General features: G+C 33.2%; 3 protein-coding genes across 3 annotated transcripts; 2 read left to right on the top strand and 1 right to left on the bottom strand.

Annotated features, from left to right (window-relative positions):
* Positions 1 to 9,018: 9,018 nt before the first annotated feature.
* Positions 9,019 to 9,994, top strand: LOZ57_006736 (uncharacterized protein; the record flags this gene model as incomplete). The annotated part of the gene is made up of 3 exons (XM_049255751.1): positions 9,019 to 9,090; positions 9,155 to 9,370; positions 9,629 to 9,994. 3 exons carry the CDS (start codon positions 9,019 to 9,021, stop codon positions 9,992 to 9,994), a joined length of 654 nt encoding a protein of 217 aa, XP_049105269.1.
* Positions 9,995 to 10,342: 348 nt separating this feature from the next.
* On the top strand, positions 10,343 to 11,332 carry LOZ57_006735 (uncharacterized protein; the record flags this gene model as incomplete). Its single annotated transcript, XM_049255750.1, has 2 exons — positions 10,343 to 10,527; positions 10,642 to 11,332. The coding sequence occupies 2 exons, from the start codon at positions 10,343 to 10,345 to the stop codon at positions 11,330 to 11,332; spliced, it is 876 nt and encodes a 291-aa protein (XP_049105268.1).
* A 1,247-nt stretch (positions 11,333 to 12,579) lies between these two features.
* SPT6_2 (Transcription elongation factor spt6) lies at positions 12,580 to 12,756 on the bottom strand (the record flags this gene model as incomplete). Its single annotated transcript, XM_049255749.1, has 1 exon — positions 12,580 to 12,756. One exon carries the CDS (start codon positions 12,754 to 12,756, stop codon positions 12,580 to 12,582), a length of 177 nt encoding a protein of 58 aa, XP_049105267.1.
* Positions 12,757 to 12,958: the final 202 nt, after the last annotated feature.

Below are 12,958 nucleotides of genomic sequence, written 5' to 3'. Positions count from 1 at the left end.
CATTGTTATTGTTGTTAATATTGTCATTGTTGTTGTTATTATTATTACTATTATTAATGATCATACTCTCACTCATCATCATCATCTTCTCTTCATTATTATTATTGTCATTGACTCATTATTCTCATTTTTCTTCTTCTTACTGTCAGCAACAATACTGATGACATTGATGATGATTAAATTATCAGTCTTCAATTTTACTGATTCAGTTAGTTTTATGATTTATCTGACTGAATCTTAGTAGATCATCATTTTCATCATCAATATTATTAACTGATGATGGGGAGTTAGCTTAAGATTCATTGCAGAAAGAGAATTTAATAAGTGTGAAGAAAGTTATTATTTCTATATTCACATATTAGTATTTCTTCTTTGTTCAATTCATTATGTATGCAATAATACTTATTTTGAGAGTAATGTAAATAGTTGAAGAAAAAAAAAAAAAAGTTAGCATCACATTGTAGAGTGACAGTCTATAAGATAGATGCTAAAGAACAATGTATCAAGCTTACAGTGTAAGAAAGATAACTAAGTTGGACTTATAGTATTAAAATAGTATTGCTATATGTGCAGTAAGAGAAAAACTCATCACTGACCTTCTGTGAGAGAAGATCAGCATGGCTTTTAAATACTAGTGAGATTAGAACTATGCTAACTAATAAAATGCTAGTTCTTAGAACAGATTTAATCTACAGTGAACATAATCATTACTTCTCTTTCTAGTAGACATCATTCTCAAGATTCCAAAAAATAGAAAGATAATTTAATTAAACATTTAATTACATTTTCAGTGTTCTAATTCTGAAATATTAAAGTGTGTGATTAATAAATTGCACTAGTATTTAATATTGATGCAGATGAAGCTCACAGCATTGTAATATTGAAATGCAGTGTCAGTATTTTGTTGTACTGATGCTAAGTCAAGATTGACATTTTATTATACTAATATTAATTAGATAATTAGTGATACTGCATTACTAATATTAGTGTGAATATTAGTGTGATTGATGATTGCATAGTTATTAACATTAGTGTAATATTAATACTTAGTAAATATTAATAATGTCAGCATATAAGTTTTGTGTTCTTCTTTCTTTATTTAAGTATTATTTCATTATCATTATCATTATGTTTCATTACTTCTTTCATCATACTGTTTTACTGTCTGTCATTCTTCATATTATGTGAGTACTAAATTAACTTATTTACACTACTTTAACACTTTTATTAATGCTAAGCAGTGTAACAGAGATTTTACTTTTGCACATTGTAAATTATTAATTCATAATATTATTGTGCAGTAGTGTTTACTACTATTATTTTAATTTTACTAATGACTCTTGACTCATCTATACTATTTACTGTTAGCATTAATTTTTTACAAAATACTTACTTTTACTTTTATTTATGTTCTTCATGACATTTTTCATATCTTGATTCTTAAATTTATGTGAACATTTATTAATTATTTTTAATGTAGTTATGCTTCATGCTCTCACTGTCTCTCTCTACTTGTCAATTCTGATGATTTATATATTATTAAATCTGAACATTATCATTGTGAAGTGTGCTGAAAGATCTATTATTTATGTATTTTGATAAGAATCTTATATCTTTTATGTATATGAAGATTTTTTAATGATTATTCATTAGTATGTTTTTGATACTAAGTTATGTCAATATTCTATAGTCTGTCAAATTTCATACACTTTTAGTATCTAGATTGTGTCAATTCTTGCTAATATAGCTTATTAGATTGTCAGCTTAAAGAATGAGCTTCAGCAGATTTTCAATTTATAAAATCCAATCTATTATGCTCATAAATTAAGCATAATCATCTTCATTAAGTATTTAAATTTCTGATGTAAGATGCAATATCTGACTACTTCTGCTATAAGACAGCACAGTAAGTATGCATGTGCAGCTATTATAATTAATATTAAAAGATGTTAAGTTCATGAAACTGCTGTTACAATTAATATTAGATATAAGACTATCATTCATGAATACAGTTTATTAACAGTAAGAGTTTACATATCTGTATTGTCTTCATCTACAGTTATTTTCAGCATCTCTCTGCATTTGCAGAGAAATAGAGTCAAAGAAGAGAGAGAGGAGAAAGAGTAGATTAAATTAACATAGATATATTTAAAACATCATCTTATTTATTGTGCTTATTATTTTACTCATTATGCTCTCTGCATCACTGCTATCATCTGTAATGAGCAGAAGATTTCTGACTCTTAGAAAAATTAAGCTTTAACTTAAAAAAGAATTGTTTTTTGCATACTTTAATGCTTTTTTCTATATTTAGTTTCTTAAGTTCATGTAGTGACTGTCTTCAGATGTTTAATTAATGAAGAAGTCTTTTATTACACTTCTTTTTCTTTCTTTTATTGAATAATAAGAATAAAAGTTTTTGAAAGTTTTATTTTTCATAGTTTTTATGCAACATAAAGTACTTTTCTTATATTTTTTATAGCAGTTATGCTATTTTTTCTTCTCTGTCAGCACTTTTTGAGTGTTCTTCTTCAGATATTTCTTATTGTTCAAAGAAGTTTAATACTTCTATATTCTGAATATATTCTTCTGATTTTCAGATGTCATTTTCTGATTTTCATCTCCTTTAATGAACTAGATACTTAATTTTATTTCTGTGTGTACATTTTTCAAGAATATTTTCTACTTAATATTCTTCATAATCATTCATCAATTCTAAATTTAATGATGATAGTTTATTTTCTCTTTTATTGTATTTCTCTAGGCTCTAGCATAAAAATATGAAATACTGAGTGAATACTTCTAAATAATAATGATAATTGAAGCTTATAGAATTGTTTCTCTTATTTTTCAATGATTTTAAATAATTCTATATATTTATGATTCAGTTTTTGAGCTGAATGACACATGCTTAAGTTCTTTGCATTGAGAAGTATTCATTCTCTTATGTTAAATACTTATAATATGTAGTTTGAATCATAATACTTTTTCTGCACTTCACAGACAGTATGAAGTGTTTTTTTAAGATGTTTACACATCTTTTGTAATGACTCTTTTCTCTTCATGACTTCTGAAATTATATATTTTAGTGATTTGTTCATATTTATGCATAACTCTGATCTATATTTCATTAATGCAACTGCTGATATCTTCTTCATTGAACTGTGCTTTAATTAATTGTATGTGTACTGAATCATAGATAGTCATTATATTTAATCATTTTGACAATAATTAATAAATTCTCATAAATAATGTTTCAGAGTTTAATTTTGTCTTTCTATTTAATCATCTGTTTGAGAATGATAAGCAGTGCTTAATCTTTATTTTACATTAAAGTAGAAGTATAGAGTTAATCAATAATTACTTATAAATAGAGATTCTCTATCAGAAATTAAATTCTTTAATGTATCATAAATAGTAAACATGTACTTATAGCATAGCTCTGCTAAGTATTCTGCATTGATGTCTTTTCTACATAATAGATATAGAATGAATTTAATATAGATGTTCACTAATACTAAAACAGCATTAAAGATATTATCTTTTTAATTGAAGAGAGATAATTCTCTGATGAAATTTATTAAGATAGATTTCATAAATTGTAAAGACATTAAGATGATTTTTAATTCTTCATATATTTTATGTCTTCTGAATTTAATTCTCTGACAGATATTACATGTCTTGACATAATTCACTACATTCTTGTTAAGTTCATGTCAATAGTATTTATCTTAAATGACTTCAATGATACATTTCATTTCAAAGTGATTTTTCTATGAATCATTATAATTTAAGTATATAATCTCATTAATTAATGCTGATTAATTAAGTACATATACTCTATTATTTATCTGTAGCACATTGTCTTTGAAAAGTATTTTTATTACATCTTTAGTCATGAAGATATCTTCTTTCTTCATCTTTTCTCTTTAAGTGAACATAAATGTGTCCAGCTCTTGAAGCTGCAGCAATAGAGAGATCAAAAATTCAGACATTTTAGTATAAAGTGTTTCAGATTTTATGACAGTATTAATTATAAGTCTTGACATAAGAATTTATTCTCTAACATCTTTCAGTGATGTCATTGTCTGTATTGAGCACAATATAAGAAAAGAATTTATGTCAACATCTGTGTTTTTATTTATTTCTTGCACTTTCAGTGCTTGATCATACACTCTGATGCAGTTTACTATAGAAGCCAACTATTTATTGTTCTCTAAACAGATCACAGCACTTGATATGAAACACCATCAATTCTAAGTAAAATTTAATGAAAATATATTCATTGGAAAGCTCTTGTTTCACTTAGTTATTCTCTCCATTTTCACCTGGCAATTCACTGTGGTGGGTGGGAAATCTCACACCAAAGACTGGGTCACCAGTTTTGGCTACTCAGGCACTTTGTCTGGTCACCACAACACAACCATCTCCACTACAGCTCTGAAATGTTGGAAATTGATTGCATTTGTCTCAAAGAATCTATACCCAAGAGGAAAATACTTGCATCCTCAAACTGATTAAGAATTCACTCAGTTTTGGTGGCTCTCCATCAGTCTCTCATAGTGAAAAGTTTTTGTGTTCCTGGCTTACTAAGCCTTAACCAGCAACACCAAAGCTGAATTGAAGTCTGAACTTACATAATTATTCCACCAAACTCTATTATACCCCATCAAAGTGGTGCAACTCCAGAACACAGCCAAAATTCTGGCAGAACATAGAAATTTAATCACAACTCAACCAAAACAAAATCTTTTTAAATTCAGTTTGATATCTCTGATTTTCTGATCAATTCTCTATCTTCCTGATATCCTATCAATTTTCTCCAGCCCCGATTTTCACTTCTGAAAAGTCAAAACCATTTGCCAGTTGAGATCAGCAAAGATAATTTCAACCACAACTCAGCCAAAACAAGATCTTTTTAAATTCAGTTTAATATCTCTGATTCTCTGATCAATTCTCTACCTCTCTGATATTCTATCGATTTTTTCCGGCCCCGATTTTCACTTCCGAAAAGTCAAAACCATTTGCCAGTTGAGATCAGCAAAGATAATTTCAACCACAACTTAGCCAAAACAAGATCTTTTTATATTCAGTTTGATATCTCTGATTCTCTGATTAATTCTCTACCTCTCTGATATTCTATTGATTTTCTCCGGCCCTGATTTTCACTTCCAAAAAGTCGAAACCATTTGCCAGTTGGGGTCAGCAAAGATAAATTCAATCACAACTTAAACAAAACAACTTTTCTCTCTTTCTTATTTGTCCCAGAGGCATAGACTCTCTCAGTCACTGATCTCTGCATCCATCAGCTAGTGGTGGTTAAAATTGCTCTTTTATAGTTAGAATAATCATACTAGACTTGTTGATTTTCTAGCAAAGTGTGAGAATATCACATTCTCAAATATAATCAAATTTATATACTATATATTGTCTTATATAACATGTGTATAACATGTATAACTTCTATAACATTTATGGAGTCATATACATAAATCTTGATTAAATATAAAGTTTGATCTATAACTCTTTTTGGTTTAGTTCAAACCTTATTCTATAAAAGTTTATTTCAAACTTTATTTTCTAATAGAGTTACAGCAATAAGGTTACCACCATAGTATTGCTTGTATAAATTATTAATCAAGGAAAGAATAATAAATTGAGGTGGCAAATTACATCATAATATGATATTACATCATATGAAATGTCATCATATGTGACATCATCAATAACATCATAAAATTCAATGTTGCATAGTTTATTTCCAAGATTAATAAACTATTGCACATTATATTCAACTTTAATAAGTTTTATAATCAGTTATACCAACTTTCTATAAATCTATATCATAGATATTCTGGTTTATAGAAAGTACCAGCCACTGAAACCAGAATTTATAAAATGCCTCATATAATAATTCAGTTTTCTAAAAAGTATAAATACTTTTTACAAAACTATTGTAAGTATTGCACAATATACTGCATCATACTGCATCATACATTACATCACACATGATGTAACACTTATAAATCAAGACAAATATGCCATAACTTACATAACTCAAACTTTAAACTCACAGTCTATAAATAAAACCAAAATTCCCACTGGAAAATGTAATTAACAGAACAATAAAACAACTTCTTTGAATATTCATTGACTACTTCTTCTATATTATTGTTTTCTGAACTCTATTATCACTGTTCTCACCCCACTCATTCACCAAAACCTTATATATAACTATATACTTATATATTTATATATATTTATATAGTTATCAGTAAGTATATTCTACTAACTAAGCTTTTGTTGTATGAGCTTCTACTGCACATTGACTTGCTCACAATATAGATAGTGTTTGGGAATATTCAAGTTGAAATGGATGAGCTATTGAACAAGACTCAACTTGAGGGAAGGAAGAGGTTTATATAGCTAAACCACACCTGATTCAAGTTTCTCAGACCGTTTGCTAAGAATAGCATCCCGCCAGGTTTTCCTAACCTGTTGGTGAAAGAAAGCAAGAGACTCCATTCTTTTCTCCATCCTGGCGGCTAAAGAAATGCGTACCTGGACGGACACCCTGTTATTGGATGAAGAGGCCATGGGTCCCTTATGCCAGCAGTTACAATGTTGTAACTGCTACGCCTTCGCGCCGCATCGCCCGTTCGCCTCATCCTCGCCGTTACGCTGGGGCTAGGGCGTAGTGGTTATGAGTGTACTCCATAGTGTATGGTCTTGGAACATGATTTGACGGAATGTCCGCCAATGGATTTATATAGTTCCCAAGGCGCAGCAGACCATAGCACTTACATAACTAACTGTGAGAAGGAGGACAATGATATTGAAGCTATCAAATGTGTGAGGCCTACAGCATACCAGAATGGCCACATGACATCTATGAGAATTAGACTTTAGAGTTTTGGCAGAATAATTTTCTGCCAGTGCTTATTAATTCATAAGTAGTTAACTAGTGTTGAGGAGGAGTCAGGTGACTTGTCAGATGATCAGATCTCTGAATGAGAAATCAAAGAACTGTAGATTTGCCATCTTCTCTTCTTGATCATGGTATCAATTTCATTATCTTTGTCTATCAGACTGATGGAGGTTTGCTAGGGGTTTTTCATATGTTTTTTCTGTAGTCTCAGTTATAGTATGTTTGTCTATAAGTATCTGTGTCTTGTTTGTTAGGAACAGACTAGATGCAATATTATAGACACTCAGTCACATGATCATCATGTGCTTCTGTGTCATCTGATAACTAGTGAGTAGTCAGCTCTCTTAGTCATCACTTAAAGTTTCTCACAGCTGTTTCAGTCTTGGGCATCAAATGATTTCAAACATTTAATATCATAGCTGATGCTTGTCTGTGTTGCTGAAGTCTGTAAAATACTGTCTTGTCTGAGATTGAGCAGTATCTAGAGAATTCTTTCAAACTTATGTTGTCTATTCTGCTGTATGATGTATATGGTCAGTCTTTGGCATCAAACAGTTTGAAACATTTAATATCAGAGCTGATGCTTGTCTGTGTTGCTGAAGTCTGTAAAATACTGTCTTGTCTGAGATTGAGCAGTATCTAGAGAATTCTTCCAAACTTATGTTGTCTATTCTGCTGTATGTTGTATATGATCAGTCTTTGACATCAAACAGTTCCAAACATTTAATATCAGAGCTGATGCTTATCTGTGTTGTCAAAGTCTGTAAAATACTGTCTTGTTTGAGATTGAGCAGTATCTAGAGGATTCTTCCAAACTTGTGTTGCCTATTCTGCTGTATGATGTATACAGGCAGTCTTTGGCATCAAACAGTTCCAAACATTTGATATCAGAGCTGATGCTTGCCTGTGTTGCCAAAGTCTGTAAAATACTTTCTTGTCTGACATCAAGCAGTATACTAGAGAGTTCTTCCAAACTTGTGTTGTCTATTCTGCTGTATGATGTATATGGCCAGTCTTTGGCATCAAACAGTTCCAAACATTTGATACCAGAGCTGATGCTTGTCTGTGTTGCTGAAGTCTGTAAAATACTGTCTTGTCTGAGATCAAGCAGTATACTAGAGGATTCTATCAAAAGAGATTCATACAGCCACTCTTTCATTAAGAATCACATTATCTCTCTCAGTGAAAGTGTTTATACTCTCTTGACTTCCTCATTCTTTCAACTGTTCAATTCTTTTGTCCAACAGGATACTGTAAGTGCTCATGATATTAATCTTTCAGTGGTGACCATGGTCAAGATATTTATACTGATCCCATCAAATAGATTCTACATAGAATGTGCTTGGCACTAATACTGTACCTACAACCTTAGTAGCTACCATTTTCTACCAATAAACAACAATTGTGTATGTCAGCCAGTGCTTCCCCCAATCATGGTCAAGAGACCTGCTAACCTAGACCACTAGCTACAATTTTCACCAATCAAGAACATTCTTTGTGTGTGCTAGCCAGTGCTTCCCCTGACCATGGTTGAGAGATCTGCTAATCTAGACCACAAGCTACAATTTTCACCAATCAAGAATGTTCTTTGTGTTTGCTAGTCAGTGCTTCTCCCAACCATGGTTGAGAGACCCACTAACCTAGACCACTAGCTACAGTTTTCACCAATCAAGAATGTTCTTTGTGTTTGCTAGCCAGTGCTTCCCCTGACCATGGTTGAGAGACCCACTAATCTAGACTTCAGAAATTACTTTTTATTAACAATAAGTGCCAAGACTTTTTGTGTATGTCAGCCAGTGCTTCCCCTGACCATGGTTGAGAGACCTGCTAATCTAGACCACTAGCTACAGTTTTCACCAATCAAGAACATTCTTTGTGTGTGCTAGTCAGTGCTTCCCCTGATCATGGTTGAGAGACCTGCTAATCTAGACCACAAGCTACAATTTTCACCAATCAAGATTGTTCCTTGTGTTTGCTAGTCAGTGCTTCTCCCAACCATGGTTGAGAGACCCACTAACCTAGACCACTAGCTACAGTTTTCACCAATCAAGAACATTCTTTGTGTGTGCTAGCCAGTGCTTCCCCTGACCATGGTTGAGAGATCCACTAATCTAGACTCCAGGAATTACTTTTTATTAACAATAAGTGCCAAGACTTTTTGTGTATGTCAGCCAGTGCTTCTCCTGACCATGGTCAAGAGATCTGCTAGCTAACTGAGACCACTAGAACAACATGTCTCTTCAATTTTCTGATGTCTATGTCAAAGCAAAGAACTTCCAGAATTCCTTGGTTCTTCTTGCTGAATATTTTGAATTCACTTGCACCAAGAAACTGCAAGAATTTCTCACACAGGAGTTGATGGCTTCAATTTTGAGTCCTTTCAAAACTTTGCATGCTAAGTCTTTTGAATTGAAGGGAGTCAATAATGAAAAGAAGAAGACTGTATGTATTGATGCAATCATGCACTCATTTCATGAACCAGCTATTTGTGCAACATTGAAGAACTATGCTTCTTTAGCTGATGTTCCTCAGAATGAGAAGAATTCTCCCATTGTTTGTTGAATGGTGACAATACACCAACTGATATTGAAGAACACTGACAAATTTTTAAGTAATGATAATGAAGATATTCACTGTGTTTTATATTTAATTAAATATTGGTTGAAAGCTACTAGTGCTGGCTGAGAAGGCAAAACTCAGAAGACATGGAACTCCAAGACCAGAATTTCTGATTATTATACAAACAATGAAGACACATCCCTGCCAATCTTGACCATGGTCAAGACATCTGCAGATGAGCATCTGCAAGAACTTGCTTGCATTTTAATTGATTCAATCATTGAACTGGATACCAACAGTGATGATGAGGATGAAGATGTTGATTCTTCATATATCATTGACACACAATTTGCCTCTGAAACTCTAGACCTCTTATTTTCATCATTTGGATCACATTTCAGGGCTTCTCTGATTGCTGAATTGATATTGACAGCAGAAGATCATTCATTTTCAGAAATTGATCAGTCTATTACTGATGTTCAAAAGATAATCAGTGTTGCTGCATGAATCAATCCTGCACATCCTGAAAAAATTACAGATATAGATTCTGGAATGACATCTAATCAAGATTTTTTGAGTCTCCAGATACAACTTAATAGTGTGGGCATGGTTGTGCCCAATTACATCATCTCTTGCACAATTTTAGGTCTGGATCCCAATATGCCTCTAGTTGCTGATGTCACTCTGGAACTCTGGCAGGTGACTGAGATCACCTGGATGTTGAAACAGAAGTTGTCTTGAATTGGGGGTGGCATTCTTGGGAATGAATCTGGCATGGGTAAAACAATTGAATCTCTAGATCTGATATTGCTTGCTGCCAAACTGTCCACTGACCTGTACAAACCAACCCTGATCATGGCTCCTTCCCAGCTTATTGATACTTGGGTGAATGAGCTGAAAAAATATTTCAATGGTGATCTATATCTCATCTTGCACTATGGTATCAATGGTTCTGGTGGCACTTCTGATCCTTACCAGTGCAACCTCATAAAGAATCAGTCCCAGCTCCTCCAGTTCTTCAAAAATTTGGACCCAAGCAAGTGAAAAACAGGTAAAACTGTCATGCTCACATCTTATTCAACCTGGCACAAACAATGGTTTTCTAAGAAAAAGTTGGATGCTGACCATGGTTGAGAAGACACTGATATTGCCAGTGCCAATGCAAATGAGTGGTCTAGTGACTTTGAATTTGAGCATGTTATTTTGGATGAAGGTCATGCCATCAAAATCACATCCACAGCAACACACAAGTCAGTGAAATGTTTATCTATAAGTCACTTTTGGGTTGTAACTGCAACTTCAATGTTAAACTGTGCATCAGATATGAGAGGGATTCTCAAGATTCTTTGGAAGTCAGAGCTTTGTGAAGAATTTGATTACTGTCAACAGCTCACAGATCTTTCTGTTTATGCTGATGTCAACATTAACAATAATATGGATCTTCATATACTTGACTCTGAGCTTTTTATGTCAATATGCCACAATGGTGCCATTGATTCAAGTGCAGCATTTGTTGTTCTACCACACATTCTTTCAAAAATTCAGCTTCATCATATCATGGGTTTACAAATGGACCTTGATGATAGTTGTGGGATGATCACAATTGGAGCACAGATACCTGTATACAGGACAAGAACAATAGACTGTGTCATGAACAATATTCAACTTGCTGAGTATGTGAAATTACACTCAACTCTGGTGAGAAATCTCAAATCTGGTAGAGTGCCTGCCAGTGATGTCACTACTGCAGCAACTGCAGAAGAGATAGAAGGCCACTTTGATATGAGTCTCTATTACCACCTTCACCAGACCTCATTGTGTTCTGAATTGAAACAACTTTTTTGAGCAACAAGTGTTAAGCATGAAGAGAATCTCACTACTGATATTGCAACATGATGTTCATGTGGTGGAGGTCTTCTATAAATGCTCAGTTGGATGATCAAGAACTGTGGAATTCCATATATTTCATGTGAAAGACAATGAGTAGCAACATATCTGATTAACATAATCTCCAAATTTTCTACATTGCTCTCAATAGTGCAAGATGTTGTTCTTCAAAAAAGCAAACATCTTCTGATTTTTACTGCATATTCTACCTGTCAATTCTTAGTTGAGGCTTTTTTGCATGTTTTTTGCTTTGAAGTGGCTTCCTTGCGCGCCAGGATGTCAATGAAGAAGTGATCACAGATTGTCACTGAATTCAATGACTCTGATGCAAAAGTCCAAATTCTGGTGGTAACTTATTCAACATGCAGTATTGGCCTCAACTTACACAAGCAGTGTTCAGATATTGTGATGATGGAATCAGCAATTTCCTACAATACAACATTTCAAGCCATAGATCATGTCCATTGTCTCAGGCAAACTGAAGAGCAGCACATATGAATATTGTCTGGAGCCAATACATTTGATCAATTTGTTGAGCACAACTCAACCAAAAAAATGGTTGTGCAAATTGTTGGGATGGGCTGGATCTTGTTCCAAGATCTTGAACATGTTCAAGATGAAGCACAAGAGGAAGATGACTTAACATCCACAATGAACCAATGAACATGTGACATACTATCAAAATTATTGAGACAGAAAAATATCTGTTTTTCATGAGATAATCCTTCTGATCTCAGTCTTAATTCATTGCAGTCAAAGCAACTCCATCAATTGACTGCAATTATGTCAGACCCATCTGAGATAAGCAGATCCTGCACATTATTAAGTTTTGATATGCCATCAAAAAAATGAACTCTGTCACATTGCCCGCATGCTGTTAAGAGGGTTAAATTGGCCCAGTGTGATGCTTTTTTCAATGCACTTTAGGCAACTACATCTCTGAATTCTGGTGGCAGTGCAGCTGCCAATGTTTCTGATGATTTCATGGATATGGATGAGGATTCAGATTCCTCTCTGTCTGATGCATTGACAGTGGATTCTGATAAGAAGAATATCAACCCAGACAGTGTTGATGATCAAAAGAATCTGGATGGCAAACCAAGCTCTTCAAGTTCTCATTCAAGATATCTGAGAGAAATCAATTGATTTTTATAGTGTACATAGTCTGATTTTTATTGATGATATGGATTGCTACAGAGTAGTTATTAAATCAGTACACAGTCCCTCTTGTTCTCATTCTCTTTCTCATCACTAGTGTTGTCATAGCCATCATTTTGGTTCTCTTGACATCCAGCTACTTCACCTGTCTCAGCATCATAGTCTTTGTCATTTTTCTTGTCATCCAACAAGGCCTCATTTTCTAAAAGGTTGGTGGTGCTCATTCTGAGAAGTGGAGAGCAAGGTGAAATTCAAATAGAATGTCACACATCCTCAAGTCAAGATGCACACAGCAGCTGTCATGCTGAAAAGTGAAGAGTAGAAGAGAGAAGAAGAAGCAAAATCAACTGCTCAAAAAATTCTCTTGCACCTCTTTGCTTCTGATGAGATCAACATTGTCATAAAGTCAGATGTCAGTTGCAGTCC

This window comes from Ophidiomyces ophidiicola, assembly GCF_022830035.1.
Source record: "Ophidiomyces ophidiicola strain CBS 122913 chromosome Unknown scaffold_54, whole genome shotgun sequence".
NCBI classification, from domain to species: domain Eukaryota; kingdom Fungi; phylum Ascomycota; class Eurotiomycetes; order Onygenales; family Onygenaceae; genus Ophidiomyces; species Ophidiomyces ophidiicola.
This window is presented reverse-complemented; position numbering and strand designations above follow the sequence as displayed.